General features: G+C 34.8%; 2 protein-coding genes across 5 annotated transcripts; one reads left to right on the forward strand and one right to left on the reverse strand.

Annotated features, from left to right (window-relative positions):
• The first annotated feature begins 707 nt into the window (after positions 1-707).
• LOC133288481 (uridine/cytidine kinase UKL1, chloroplastic-like) lies at positions 708-6,642 on the forward strand. Of its 2 annotated transcripts, none has more exons than XM_061486250.1 (14): positions 708-839; positions 1,230-1,321; positions 1,502-1,571; positions 1,675-1,793; positions 2,062-2,158; positions 3,078-3,157; positions 3,887-4,081; positions 4,182-4,265; positions 4,341-4,401; positions 4,600-4,660; positions 5,093-5,183; positions 5,597-5,669; positions 6,019-6,110; positions 6,197-6,642. In XM_061486250.1, the coding sequence occupies exons 1-14, from the start codon at positions 734-736 to the stop codon at positions 6,344-6,346; spliced, it is 1,371 nt and encodes a 456-aa protein (XP_061342234.1). In that variant the 5' UTR covers positions 708-733; the 3' UTR covers positions 6,347-6,642. The 2 variants fall into 2 exon arrangements, with proteins under 2 accessions (XP_061342234.1, XP_061342224.1); XM_061486240.1 differs by having other exon boundaries at positions 6,019-6,101.
• A 1,327-nt stretch (positions 6,643-7,969) lies between these two features.
• LOC133288466 (conserved oligomeric Golgi complex subunit 2) lies at positions 7,970-14,697 on the reverse strand. 3 transcript variants are annotated; one of them, XM_061486233.1, is made up of 13 exons: positions 14,120-14,697; positions 13,462-13,668; positions 11,832-12,168; positions 11,322-11,483; positions 11,039-11,138; positions 10,733-10,948; positions 10,546-10,654; positions 10,205-10,237; positions 10,037-10,126; positions 9,784-9,888; positions 8,866-8,991; positions 8,638-8,772; positions 7,970-8,453 (listed from the first exon to the last, which is right to left on the reverse strand). In XM_061486233.1, exons 1-13 carry the CDS (start codon positions 14,573-14,575, stop codon positions 8,295-8,297), a joined length of 2,235 nt encoding a protein of 744 aa, XP_061342217.1. In that variant the 5' UTR covers positions 14,576-14,697; the 3' UTR covers positions 7,970-8,294. The 3 variants fall into 3 exon arrangements, with proteins under 3 accessions (XP_061342217.1, XP_061342206.1, XP_061342212.1); XM_061486222.1 differs by having other exon boundaries at positions 10,037-10,237; XM_061486228.1 differs by having other exon boundaries at positions 7,970-8,481; positions 10,037-10,237.
• Between the last annotated feature and the right edge of the window lie 221 nt (positions 14,698-14,918).

The following is a 14,918-nucleotide window of genomic DNA, read 5'->3' on the forward strand; positions in this document are numbered from 1 at the left end:
TTAACCCAATAATTTTAATATTAATGTGAAAATAATAATAATAATTACATTATTTACAATCCTAATTATTAATTATATTTATTTTGTTAATTAATATTTATAATCTCATCGTTAAATGATAAATATTTACGTTGGACCCAGCGTGTTGTTTACCAAATGTTGTCTGTCACATGACACTGCTACAGTCACGGTAAGCCTCCGCTAACGTGATCCAATTTCACCACTTGGATAAATAAGTTTGTGACTTTACAAATTTGTAATATTTTTATTTTAAACACCGATCATAGTTATCAGTCACATGACACTGCTACATGGATAAAATAAATATTTTTTTGTGATTTAAACTTCAAAATGAATTTGGAAAATCTATATTAATAAAAGAAATTTATTATTATATTCATATATCTTACGATTCATGATAGACGATAAAAAAATCGGCAAAATATAAACAGTACATATTGCAATCCAAAAATCACGATGCCGATCATTATACAAAATTTACATACATAATGAATTTTTAATAAATTAAACAAAATCTTATAAATTAAATTACTGCAAATTCCTTTAAAAATGTAAAACTATTATTTTCCCAAGATTTATAGGGTTTCACCGATTCAAAAAATAAAGTGAGGGAAATAAAAATAAAAATAAAAAATGCATACGTATATAAGAGCGTGATAGAAGGCGGCAGAGGCGCAATCCAGTCACGGAAAAGAACTGAAGAACAACGGCAATGGACGTCGTAGTAGAGATTCTCTCCGGTGCGCACTTCTCCGGTTGGCATCCTTCAACGACGTCGTCTTTTTCTCCAACTCCCTCCCATCACCCCTTCGTAATTGGTATACATAAATATATAAACACTCATCCTCTTTCTTCTTACAATTTTTTTTTTTTTTTTTCCCAATCTTTTTGGTTCACTGGAAAATTGAAAAGAATACTCCACTTTCTCAGAAACCAACAGTATTGAAACTTTTTCGTATACTCTGATTGAATGAACATCTCGCTTCATCATACATACTCTCAAAATTAAATACATGCTTCAGCTCACTCTTTTTTTTCTTGATCTTTGCATTCTCACACGGGTGGTTGATCGTTCAGTTGGAAAAAGCAAATCCAAACCATAATTAGAATAATTTTCTTTCATTTTCTCGTCGGAGAGAAAGTGAATGGGCGTGTGCTGTTTGTGTGTGCTTCGATTTGATTTTATTTGCGTTTTGTCGGTGGATCAGGGGTCGCTGGAGGTACGGCATCGGGGAAGACCACAGTGTGTGACATGATCGTTCAACAATTGCAAGATCACAGAGTTGTGCTCGTTAATCAGGTCATTGCGATTTTCTAGTTGTAATCTTCTGGCGGTATTGGATCATAAGGGAATCATGAACGAAATCATTTAATTTCTTCTTTGTAATTTTGACCGAGTGGTATTATGCTTAATCTAATAGCGTAGAGAAATGAATTCACATTAATTACTTGTCACTTGACTGATTATCTGTTGTTGTAGGATTCATTCTACCGTGGTTTGACAAACGAGGAGTTGAAACATGTTCATGAGTATAATTTTGATCATCCTGGTATGGTAACTCGAACCTTAAGCTTATTAGGCACAACCATTGGCACTCATGTGTTGTTGATTAAATCTTTTGGGATTCCGACAATGTGTTTTGGTTTTTGTAGATGCATTTGATACAGAGCAACTTTTTGAAACCCTCAGCAAGCTCAAATCTGGACAGTCAGTTCAGGTTCCTATATATGATTTTAAACTCCATCAGAGATCCCCTGACAGATCCCGACAGGTTCTCTTCTGACACATTAAGCTAAAGTGGGATCTTAGTATAAGTTGTTCTTAGACTTGTGGAGCCCACATTGAATCTTTTCATTTATGCCATTAATGATATAATCTGCAGTTACAGAGCTCTTAGACAGCCAACAGTTGATATCATATTCATACCCTTTACATACTTGTCTGTGTATCTATCTCAGCATACCTGAAATTGTGCAATATTCTTATAAAATAAAAAATTAGGCAGATGCTTATTATTATTATTATTTACCATTTGGCAGGTCAATGCATCTGAAGTAATCATTTTAGAGGGTATATTGGTTTTTCATGAACAACGTGTCCGCAACATGATGGATGTGAAGATCTTTGTTGATGCAGGTCTTTGCTCTTACATTTTCTCTATCGTTTCTAGCTTTTTTTCCATCTACTACAGGTTAAATGAGTTAAAATGTACTGAATGTTGTTTATCATTGGGGAAAAGGTGGTTTGGAGTCAAGGTATAAAATGGTACATACTGCACTTAGCTGGGTCTAGCATAAATCGTTGTGCTTTGCCTTGTTTGGACTTCTGTGTATTAGGTGAGATCAATGGAGAGCAACTATCAAACCCCCCCTACAGAAAAAGGTTGCACTGTTGCAGTTGCTTCTGAGTAGTAAATCAATCAACCTTCGTTTTGGAAGATTCCACTGTCTCGGCTGAACTCTGATGCTGAGAGGACAATGACAGAATTAGAATTCTCTTCCCAGGTTGTGTTTACACTTTTACATGACACAGAAGCAGAGAAAATGAATCAACAAGTGACCGCTGGATTTATACAAAATTTTGCGATCACTAGAGTTGATAACCTGGTCGTAAACCTAGGACTGTAGTATAGAGGTTCAGCCTTTTAACATTTTGTTCACTGATTAAAAAGTATGCTAGACATGCTTTTTGATTATTTGAGGAAATGTAAATTGCTTTCTTCTAGTTTCCTGAACCTCTCTGGGAGTTGTTAAGGACAAACCAACATGTTAATCTTCTAACCTTCATCCATATTGGAAGGGTACCCGACATAACTATGATGAGTGGCATTGGCAAATCATGTGCTCTAGTATGGTAAGAAGAATTTGCTCCATCTGCTGCTTGTTCATCCAAAGTCCTTGATCCTCTATGGCAGATTCTCTTCATCAGTAAATATTTTTGAGATGATACATGGCAACAATTTTCTGTGATAATGATCTCTCTATTGGAAGAGTTGGTGGTTTTTATATTTTCTTATACTTGTCGTCATACTGATATTGCTTTACATGTTACGTAGATCCGGATGTAAGGCTTGCTCGCAGAATTAGACGTGATACTGTTGAGAGGGGTAGAGACGTACACTCTGTACTGGAACAGGCAAGACTTGCAATCTTTATATATATTAAAGTGATTAGACTGGAAGATGTCAGGAACTCAGGAATCAGGATTACAATTAAAATATAATTTATTTATATTGATATCTTACAATTGATAAAATGATAAAAAAAAGAAGAAGAGATTTTTTCATTTAGAAAGACAATAAAAAAAATGCCCCCTTTGCCAATTCCAAAGAATAATTCTGTAGGGAGAAACCAGTTTCCGATTCAATGATTCAGTCCCATTAATTGTAAAGGACATATGCTTTAAGCCAAAATCGATTGTTATATAGTATGCAAACAACTTATGCCTGGAACTCTTGGATTGTGGTATTACCTTTTTTCACAGCTGTTGAAAAGGAAAATTTACAAGAATCCAATAAAAGCATCAGATGTTTTATCTTCTTTTTCAAAAAGAAAAAAAAAATCTTTCTTTTTGTTTCGGCAGAAATATAATATTTTGCTGTCATATATTTGGGGTACTATTTCCATGCTTAAGGATGACAGAAGGCTAGAAAATAATATATTAATGTATTATTTTTTGTTGGAGGGCATTAATTATGAATTTAAGAGATTGAATCTCATTGGTGCTATGATACCATCATAGGCTTCATGAAACACTTTGCTGATGCTCTGAATTTGGTTTGGCTTTGTTTAACACTTGTTTCTGATTGTCGACCAAAACATGAAATTCGGTGGCTGATATGGAAAATCTCTTTTGAATTTTCAGTATTCAAAATTTGTTAAACCTGCCTTCGACGATTTTATTCTTCCATCCAAAAAATATGCCGACATCATAATACCACGTGGGGGAGAGAATCACGTAGCTATTGATTTGATTGTTCAACATATCCGCACTAAGCTTGGCCAACATAACCTCTGCAAGATATATCCAAATTTGAATGTTATACAGTCTACCTTCCAGGTGATTTTCAGCTTGCTTCATCTTTGCGTCTTAAATTTTCTGTTTGCTTCATTAACCCAAGGAAATGCTTCTCATGCTAGCTTCTAATGTTGAATTTCAGACTAGAGGCATGCACACTCTTATTCGTGACAGGGAAATATCAAAGCATGACTTTGTTTTTTATTCAGATCGGCTACTTCGTTTGGTAGGTTACTTTGAACTTTATACATGATTTATAAGTCCGATTAACTAATTAATCTTAGTATAACTGACTTCACAGGTAGTGGAACATGGTCTTGGTTACTTGCCATTTACAGAGAAACAAGTTATCACACCCACAGGTCTGTCTAAGAAAGAGGAAATACCAATCTATTGTTTGAATCTGTCAGCAAGTGTTTCATTTATTCATCATGAAAGAGTGTGTAGTTAACTTTGTTTGAATGGTGCTGCAACGCTTTGCTGCCTTCATTACCTCTAAACATTTTCATGCATTTGATACACACACATTCCGTGAAATTCTTCTTGTTATTACATTTCAGGATCAATTTATGGTGGAGTTGATTTTTGTAAGAAATTGTGCGGAGTATCTGTTATTCGAAGGTAACTTTTCTAGTTCAAAATGTTTATGTTACTATCATTCTCTATAGTTCAAAAGATTTATTGTCCATACTTCATTGTTGATCATTTTTAAGATTGATGATGCATTAAATGTTCTTAATCTCATCGAAAAATTGAGAAAAAACTTGTTGCCAGTTGTAATTTCAAGATACCATTGTCAACTATTAAGGTTTTAATTTCAACTCCAACCTAACCTAGTTTCATCTGATAACAAATTTATTCTGTCCGAAACCAATTTCATATAGGATACATTATTAAATATTTAACCCCTAATCTGAGGTGTGAAATGCGCGTTTATTGACTTGTTGGGATTTTGATGCTGGATTGTTTGAGTTTTCATCAATTAAGGTTTTTTTTTTTTTAAGAATGCTGTAATTTTGTAACTATAAGTTGGTTTCCCTTATAATGTTTCAGTGGCGAAAGCATGGAAAATGCTTTGCGTGCATGCTGTAAAGGGATAAAAATTGGAAAAATTCTCATCCATCATGAAGGTGATGAAACCCAGGTAATAATTTTTCCTCTTGACTCTGATTTCTTTCTTGAGTTATGTTTGAGATGATACAACTCTGAAAATGTTGTTGGAAGATTAGAAGATAATATAGGAAAATATGATAAGTTGGTTGATAGGGTTGTGATATCTTATCCTAAATCAAATGTAGTTAGTATTGAGAAAGACACAATTCAGAATTATATTTGTTATTAAACTCTTTGTATCAAATTCTATTTAAAGGTAAATGGAACTCCACTTAGCATAATAAGAAAGGGGGAGTTTTTTTTTAGTGAGGAAGTAGGTCACTTGACCGAACCTCCAAAATTATTGTGCTCTGTGCGTGCACTGGACGTGCTCTTTTATTTTTCCAGTTTATTAACAAATGTAATAATCACAATGGTTTTTTTTTTTTTTTTTACTCCATCAAGCTTATTTATGAGAAGCTTCCAAAAGATATTGCAGATAGACATGTTCTTCTCATGGATCCAGTACTTGGTACAGGTGGGTTATTATCTTTTCGCATGCATCATATTAGTTCTTCATTTGTACATTGATCTTCTCAATGCTCCCCATTTCCAAAATTTCACAATAGGATTTGTTAGTAGTCTCAACTGTGTTGTACAACCAAATAATTCGGGGCTACTAGTTGCGAAATACTACATTACAGCAAAGATGAGAAAAGACTGACATCTTCAAACCAAATCATAAAACAAAATTTAGTTTCACATTAGACCATTGTTAAGTTATGAAGTTGCGGTCCACCACATTCTTTATTTACCTTTATACTGTTTTTAATGCATTACACCACTATTCTTTCGGAAGGTAATGAGCACCTTATTGATTTATCCAGGTAACTCTGCTAGCCAAGCAATTGACCTTCTGATAAAGAAGGGAGTTCCAGATTCTCGGATAATATTCCTCAACCTCATATCTGTAAGTTATATTCAATAGAATACTACTAAGAGCGGCTTTATCCTTTGTCCAAGTTTGATTAATGCCAACATGAAAATTTTCAAAACCGATTTCAGGCTCCTGAGGGAATACACTGTGTATGTAAACGTTTTCCGCACCTGAAAATTGTCACTTCGGAGATTGAAGAGGGACTAAATGACCAGTTCCGTGTCATACCAGGGTTAGGAGAATTTGGTGACCGCTATTTTGGTACAGACGACTCTTAGTATGAAAGCAGAACATGAGTTTCACGAGGGAAAAATATAGATTAAAAGATGTTAGAAATTGTTACTAGGTGTAATATTGATCTCACTGGTACACATGCCTAAAATCATGAGTAACTACACCCCAAGGAATGAGAAGTTTGGCTTAATTATCCAATCCAAGCTTGATCAGAATCGGATATTACTTTATATTATTTTACTATCATCCACATTAGGTGGAAAATAGAGAGACGAGGTGCAGAATGGCTACACAAGATTCATCTCAACGTTCGTTATTATAAAGAATCATTTTAACCCAAAATTTTAAGGTATTGGGTAAGAGCCTTTTTAATGATTTATATTATGCTTTAACACACTCCCTCAGCACTTGAAATATGGATATTGTATAAGTCTAATTTTTTTTTTTTTTTTTTTTTTTACTTTATGCTTATTTAATTCCACAAGTGGGGGGCGGTGAGGATCGAACTCGTGACCTTATAGTCACTAAAACTCTAATATCATATAAAGAACCACTTTAATCCAAAATCTTAAGACGTTGGGTGAGAGCCTTTTTAATGATTTATATTATGCTGTAACATTGTCAGTAATTTTAAAGTGTTAGGTTTAACAATAATATTGAAAAAAAAAAAAAAAGTGAAGTTTAAAGCATAAATAAATTGGAACCAAATCCAAAGTTTTGTAAAACATTTGAAACTTATAAAAGATTTTAGCCTTTTATCTTGTGATGTTGGAACCTACTGAAGCGAGAGAAAGATATACTGCGATGTTTGGAAATCACCATTCACAATTTGGTTCTCCGCTGCCTAAAACTAAATTGACCTTTAAATTTTTGGAAACGTTGACCCATGTGCCACTTTTTTGAAAAAAAAATTGCCACAATATCACTTATAAATTTTGTCAAACTGTCACGGCTCCAAATTCGCTTGCAGTTGTAGCGAGTACGGTTTGCCACGTGACATGTTTTCGGAGGCCATTAATATCACTGTAAGTGGCTACAGGTTTAGACAATGACTTTTGTGACCTATTTTTTTGTGACATATAGCACACTTTTTTAAAATTTAATGTAAAACTTCGAAAGACCATAATTTTTTGTTCGGGTGTCTGAATTAAGTTGTTTTTTTTATTCTATGTAACTTTTCAAGATCTAAGCGCTAGCAAATTCTTTGGTCAAATTTTTTTTAAAAGAAATGCTTCTTTGCACCCTATTTGATATATTTTATCTTTGCAAATGATATTATTTAATTCATATTCTTATTTTCACTTTTCAATACTAAAAAATAATCCTTCCAGTAGATCTTCAAAAATTACATGGAATAAAAAAATTATCCAATTTAGACACCTGAACCAAAAGTTATGACTTTTCAAAAATGAGTTAACTTGTTCTACCACGTGACAGTCTATACTCGATGTCATGCCAATGAGTTTGTCTTGTTCTGCCACGTGACAATTAAGCGAGTTTGAAACTATTGGTCAATTTTTTTCAGAAAGGTGGCACATTGGTCAATTTCCCAAATTTTGTCATTACAATGTCCTTTCCAAATACTATCTGACAGGAGAGATCGTTATATATACTGGATATAATCAACGTATCAAATTTCACTTAATTTATTCTGTCACTTGGTGAATTACATTAAGCGTTGTTACCCAAAAATAAACAAACATTAAAGGTATACAAGAGTATATATCGATCTGCCAGACCACAAAAAATAGAAAGAAAAAAGTTGGTCGTAAGTTTGCACACGCAATTTAAAAGAATGGTGATAAGAAATAAGCCACAAGGAACTAACACAGATCTCCTATCATAGGGATGACTAAAAAGATAAAAGACTTATACCAAAAAAAAAAAAAAAGAAGATGACAGCAACTACGAGCAAAATATTTTTTTTCCTTTCTATGATCACCTGTGATTATTGTATAAAGCCAACTAATTTGTGCATTATGGATTTCATAATTAAGTTACAGAAGAAATTCTTGCCCAAGGAAGAAAGCAATCTACAGGCGAGTGACTCCACAGGTGCAAAATCTTACTGATTAATTGTGTTTTTCCTATCAGCAGGAGCCACACACTGCCATAATGAACGGTAGGATGCAATATTGACTGCTTCAACACCTAGCGCAGAGAGGTTACGGGCATACTCCTGGTGAGAATATGCAAGACAAAGGTTATCTAGATAAAACCAGTCATAGTTTACGGGACAATGACACAAATTCAGAAGTCATGACATCCATGTGTATCGTGTCGCAAGTGCAATAGTGAGAAAGATTATACTGGGAATAATGAGTATCATACCAACCTGAATATCAAGGAACAACTGCATACAGATTTTGTCAGTGTCAGATACATTATTATCTGAGACATCTGAACTTGCTCCAGCTCGTCTTTGTGCACTCTGCCTAATTTTCTGGAGCGAGGACTCTGTTTTTCTTGCCTGCTCATGATCAAAATTAATTAGAATATTTTCACAGATAGAATGCAAGAGATCCAAAAATTTCATCAATGCAATCTGGATTTGGACACTTACCACGCTAACAAGGTCAGCTGCTAATTCATAATAACGGTCAGTAATCTCAGATGCAGCACAAAAGATTATTTCATTCCTTGTTTCACTTGCCAAATATCTTGTAGCTCTCTCCCCATCCAAAAAAGCCTGGAATGTGTTGGCATAACATCAATATACACTCTAACTGAAAACAAAAAAATTTCTTACAAATTATACATAACCCTAAAATATTGATAGGTCCATACTTCATCTTTAACCTTTTGGTTTTCTTTTTCTAAAAGGGGGATAAGATGTTGCCTTTGCATTTTCTCTAGTGTACGTAGATTGTAGACAACAAAAGAGTGTTTAAAATCGGGCACATGAATCATAAATACTATCCACTATATTAGATAAGATTCAATTTGCATGAGCGTGGTTTCACTAGTCTCCAAAGAAAAAGCTAAGCACAAAAGCAGTAATTCCTTTTTTTTTCCTTTTGGCGGAAAAACTGGAGCCAAAGGCCCACAGAAGCAGTGATACCAACACGAACATGGAATAATCCCACTGTACTTCCAACAGTTAATAACTTCATACAAAAGTGTTCCTAAAAGTGGCCTACATAAAAATAGTTGTCTAATTCCTACAAAAGTTAGGATCTAACTTAAGATTGCAGATAATTAAAAGATAGTGTTCATTTTATGAACCACAAGTAATATTTCCTTTTTCTGACAACTGGAACTAGTAATAACTGAACGTGTCTTGCATTACACAATGAAATGTTTAAAGGACATAATATTAGACATGCTAAATTTTAAAGCTTGCCCTACGATCATGCTATCAGACTCAAATCCTACAGAAATATATCGCCATTGTATTGTCTTGAAATCAAGCTAACCACAAAAAGAAGGAAGCTGGATTAAAAACAAAAAAAAACCATTATACTTAATTGATACTACATACCTTAAGGGGACGTAATACCCCAGAAACATATGGTGAATGCCTCACAGGTAGAGGTTTATTAGTCATCCTGTAGGTTGCCGTTATCCCCTTCATCTGTCTTAAGTCCTAAAATATTTTTTAAAAATAAAGAAATGAATAAATTGAAAAGGAAAGGGAGAAGAAATAGATCTTCTAGAAAATTGCAAATAAATATACACCCAGATCTGAATAATGAAACCAATTTAAAGAATAAACCTGGCAGACTACAACCTACCTCAACTGATTTTTCCACTAGTGACTCCACTACTGCTTTGCTGACTAAAGGTTCTAAAGATTTCAATGATTGACCACTCTGTAAAATGCTCTGCCTTATAGATTGAAGAACATCAGGGGAGCATGAAGATAAAAGCTGAAGCACGTGTTGTAGGTAATCACCACAAACCTGCTCCTCCAAACATCTTATATCGTGAATAACCTACAAATGATTTAACATCTGTTATAATTCAGGTAAAGTACAATTATATCTTCATTTTGCATATCTGGCAAATATTGCAAGCAACACCAATGTTGTCTCATCATGGTCATTAACAAATTTTATTTTACCAATTCCTTACATGGAACTTCAGAAAAAGTCTGGTAGATGACCTAAACAATTTTTTTGGGCAGACATATAGGTATATTAGATTTGAAGCAGTGAATCTCCAACTTTTACTTCAACGTACAGCATGTGGGTTAAGTGAAGGAATGATGCAAACAAAAATAAAGTGAAGACATGATGCATACAAAAATGAAGTCATCTATGACAGCTGAAACAGCCCATTCACAACCAGTGCTGGTGCTTGTGTTGTGATTCTTGCGAGCAGTCAGTCCAGATGACAGCCAACTTGAGTATCTGAAAGTTCAAAGAGAAGTTGGTTTTTGTTCAGTCAGCACAAAAAAACAAATTCTTAACATCCCAGCTCAAACTGACCTAGAAAGAAGCTGCAAGGATAGGCGAAGGAACTTGTCAGAGCAAGAAAGGACAAGAACATCTTCTTTCCAGCATGATCTCAAACTCTCCAACAAAGTAAAACTTTGTTTTAATGTTAAATCTTGATAATTTGCTTCACCAGGGTCTGAATTTTGAACAGGGGCAAGACTGGATGTTGTTAGCACAGAATCTAGAGACCCTGCTATTTCCTGAAACCTGAGAAGAATGCAGATATGATTTCCATGTCATTGAACAATGATACAAGCATTCTTCTAAATTTATGACCGTTTGAAGCAGCATAAGCACCTCAAAGAGAAATACACCCCAATATTCCATTGCTTGATGAACTCCGTATAAATTGCTTCAGATCGAAATTTAGCAACAGCAGATCTGGACGGACAGAAGCCTTGCATGAAATTAAATGTTATAATATTAGTAAATATATACTCTTAAAGACAAGTGTCTATAAAATTAGCAAATGCACTATCAAATCATATATTAAATCAAAAAAGTTCTTAGAAACCTGAATGTCATATTTTATTTCTCAAGGTGAAAAGTAAGAAATGATGAAGGAAGATATGACTACTACCTTCTAGATAAGCCAAGAATTCTAAGCTTGATTTGTAATTTTTCAAGAACTCTGTTGGTCTTCCAGGAGAAAATGCACCTGGTTTTCCCTTCTGAATAGCAGAGAGAACCTCTTTAAGGATTGAATTGGCTAAGAAGTCAAAGACATGCAAACCTGAATTTTCTGCACCAAAGACCAAGCTTCAGATATGGTATTATAACGGTCTTATTTTTCGCACTGTCTTTTTGATATGTAAGCATGACAGATATTTCAGTAAAACCATGCCATGACCTTAAATGGCCTAGCTAACAGTAGATGTCAAAAAGAAGTGAAAGGAGATTAACGAGTTTTAACTTTTATAGACCAAGAAAGACTAAGGAGTGCCTCAGCAAGGACTGACAGGGTCCAAGAAACTAATGCAGTAATGACAAAGTAAGGTTCATATGGATTGTAAATGTAGAAATGTAACGACCAAAAAGGTCCATTATATTCTTGCAAAATAAAGTGGTGAGAAGAAGTCAGACAAAGTACCAGCTGAAGAAATTTCCAATAAAAATTTACAGTCTTTATCAATGCACTCCTTAATTAGTTGATAATCCTTTTCAAGCCCATCCCCAGATGACCCAGCAACCACAGCCGATGACCCATGTGGGATAATCTTCTGTATCAACGGAGCCACAACAGTAAAACCAAAAATTTCTTCAGCATTTTTGGTGTTATCAATAGCAGCATACGCACGTAAGCAATTGTAAATTGCAGTTGCATCCTGGTGTTCTAGACCATCTACAAAGCAATGTCTCAAGCTTGCATCTACTATTAGGCTTGCATTTTGAATCCTCTTTTCCATATTCTCAATAAAAGGCAGGTTCTGTACTGGCATAATAGAGAAAAAGAGATGAGCACAGAATGTACCAAGGCCTTAAACAAAAGATCCATTTTACAATGAATCACAAACCTCTAACACACTAGAAGATAAAGAAAGTTAAGATAAATACAACAAATACATTAACATCTATAAAACTTCAAGGCACATATAATGCTATCAACTACCTGATGGTCCAACTTTTAGCCCATTAACTCTAGGCATGCCTCTACAAAATGTCACAAAAAAATCTACTAGTTCAACATGATGATGTTGAAATTAAAAAAGAGATTATGATGTGATATTTTTGCTAATGATTAGTACAACAAGAAACTGACTCTATATTCAATAAACAATCAACGGATTCCTCCAAACAAAGATACCAGCATCATCTATATTTGTGAAGAACGCAAAAAGCTAGCTACTAACAAATGTAGGACCCAATGATGTGATTCTTAAACAAAATTCATTTGCTCAAAATCATTTTTCAAACTCCTATTAAATCATATTGTTTACACACAATCTAAGAACCTCACCACACAAAACCCCAAGTCAAATCCTCAAAAAATGGATTGCTTATATCCAATATTGTATCAAATTCCATAATACTGTACCAAGGACAAGAAACAGTTTTCCTGAACATAATAGCTACCTTTCTAGACTTCCCCACTCTGCAGTCCACTGACCTAAACAGCTCCAATTATAGCTAAATGAAATCGTACAGTAAACATTAAGAGTAAATTATGGACTTACAATTCCTGGTTATATAAAAGAATTAAAAAAAAAAAATCCCCCATTAAACCCCAACTAGGGAGGATGTGATAAAAGAAATTCTTATACATAGCCTTACCTTTGCATATTTGCAAAGGGACAGTTTCTCGGATTTGAACCTGTGATCTTTTAGTCACAAAATAACTTTATCACTATTTTAGCCTCGCCCTCGTTATATATCAGAATTAAATATATAATAAAAATGTTAAATCCGAGGAGTCAAACAACTATAAATTACCTGCTCAACATATGTTAGGTCTGTTCCTTTTAGGTTTCTTTTTTTTCTCTCTTTCAGAAGCTAATTAATTGGCAGTGTGTATACATTAACAATGAGAATAACAACCAACACACAGCCTATAAAACGGTATATCCTTGGCCCCTCACCAAGCTTTTGCAAACAATTCCAACTCACTTTTCTACTAAAAATTTAATGACAATTGATTTATGAATTTTTCAGGAAATTGTCATTACAAGTATCAATACATATACACATAACAATCAGTAAAAATGAACAAAATTAAAACAAACCTTTGCATTCGTAACATAGAACCTTAGCCGGTTCATCTCACTGGCAATTCTTTCCAGAAGCATGCTTTGAGTCTCTCTGATACTTGTCCCATTCTCTATATGCTGCACAGAAACCCCATTGCACAAGGAATTTCTCTCTGAAAAATTTACATCTCCATTTGACCAATCAGCTGGTACACTAGGAAGCTCCTTTATTAGTTTCTCAACCTGCAATCATACAGAAACAACGAGTTTACCACATACAACTGCAAATGAATTTTAAGCAACTGCCTTCTGTCTCAATCTCAACATTTCGAAAATCAATGCAAGAAATTATTAGGAACAAACACATCTCATCAAAAGCAATATCCCTATGATAAAAAAGTTTAGCCAGTTGTAGAAACCTACATTGACATAAATAACAACCAATGTAAACCTAGCAATGAAATTGATACCAGCTAAAAGAGAAAAAGTAGCATAATCATCATACCTAAACAAACACATCGCATTATAGTAAGACTACACTACGTTCATTCTGGAAAATTTTCATAAAAAAATAGAAGAGATGCCGTTAGGATCTTACATCAAAGATCTTCAATTCTATTCTACTGCGTCTGATTAGTACTTGCAGTTACAATGAAACATAAAATCACAAATGACTAAAAGGTGCTTATGATACCTTAGAAACAACGTGAAACGTATCAAGGAGAAGCTCCAAAGTCTCCCTCGCGGAGGCTGCTTCAGATCTTTGCTTCAAGCCGTTCTTTATGGCGACAAGCGAGACTTCCACGGATCCCCTGAACTGCTCGATCTTCTCTCGGAGCTCAACCAGCGGGGCCCGCATCCGCACCACTGCGGCGTCCACATCGACGAGCTTGGTGCTGAGGTTGACGAAATCGGCGTAGTCGCGGTTGATGAGATCGATGAGCTCGTGGTTGAGGGAGGAGAGGTAATTGTGGAGCTCCGAACGGAGAGTGTCGAAGGGGACGAAGGTTCGGAGCTCCGAAATGTAGGATTCGGAATCGAAGTCTGGGGAGAGGAACGATGTGGGTTTGAACCATAGCGGGTGGGCGTCGAGTGGATCCGAGAAGAAGTCCGTGGCGGATCTAGGTGGCGCTGGGATCGGATCCGCCATTTTGCTTCGCGCGGGTGTGTCTGTTTGGTCGCTGAGAAAATTTTAGAGATTAGCTGAGAAAATGGATTTGTTTATAACTGGAACTTGGAATCAACAACTGCAACTGCTCGCACTGCACGGAAGCCTACCTGAAAGAAAAATATTACATACATATGAATTGATGAACTATTACATATTTAAGGGATTAGATCGGTCTAAGGGCTTTCGGCATGATTTATTAAGTTTTGTGTTCAACGAAAAACTATTACGTATTTTTAGTTAGTAAAATCATTATTTCTTCCCCTTTGTATAACTTTTATTTAAAAAAAAAAATAGTTTTCAGAAAAGAAACTATGTGTAAACA

The sequence above is a fragment of the Gastrolobium bilobum genome, unplaced genomic scaffold (assembly GCF_033153095.1).
Source record: "Gastrolobium bilobum isolate Gb01-03AN ecotype WA unplaced genomic scaffold, APGP_CSIRO_Gbil_v1 utg45580, whole genome shotgun sequence".
Classification (NCBI taxonomy): domain Eukaryota; kingdom Viridiplantae; phylum Streptophyta; class Magnoliopsida; order Fabales; family Fabaceae; genus Gastrolobium; species Gastrolobium bilobum.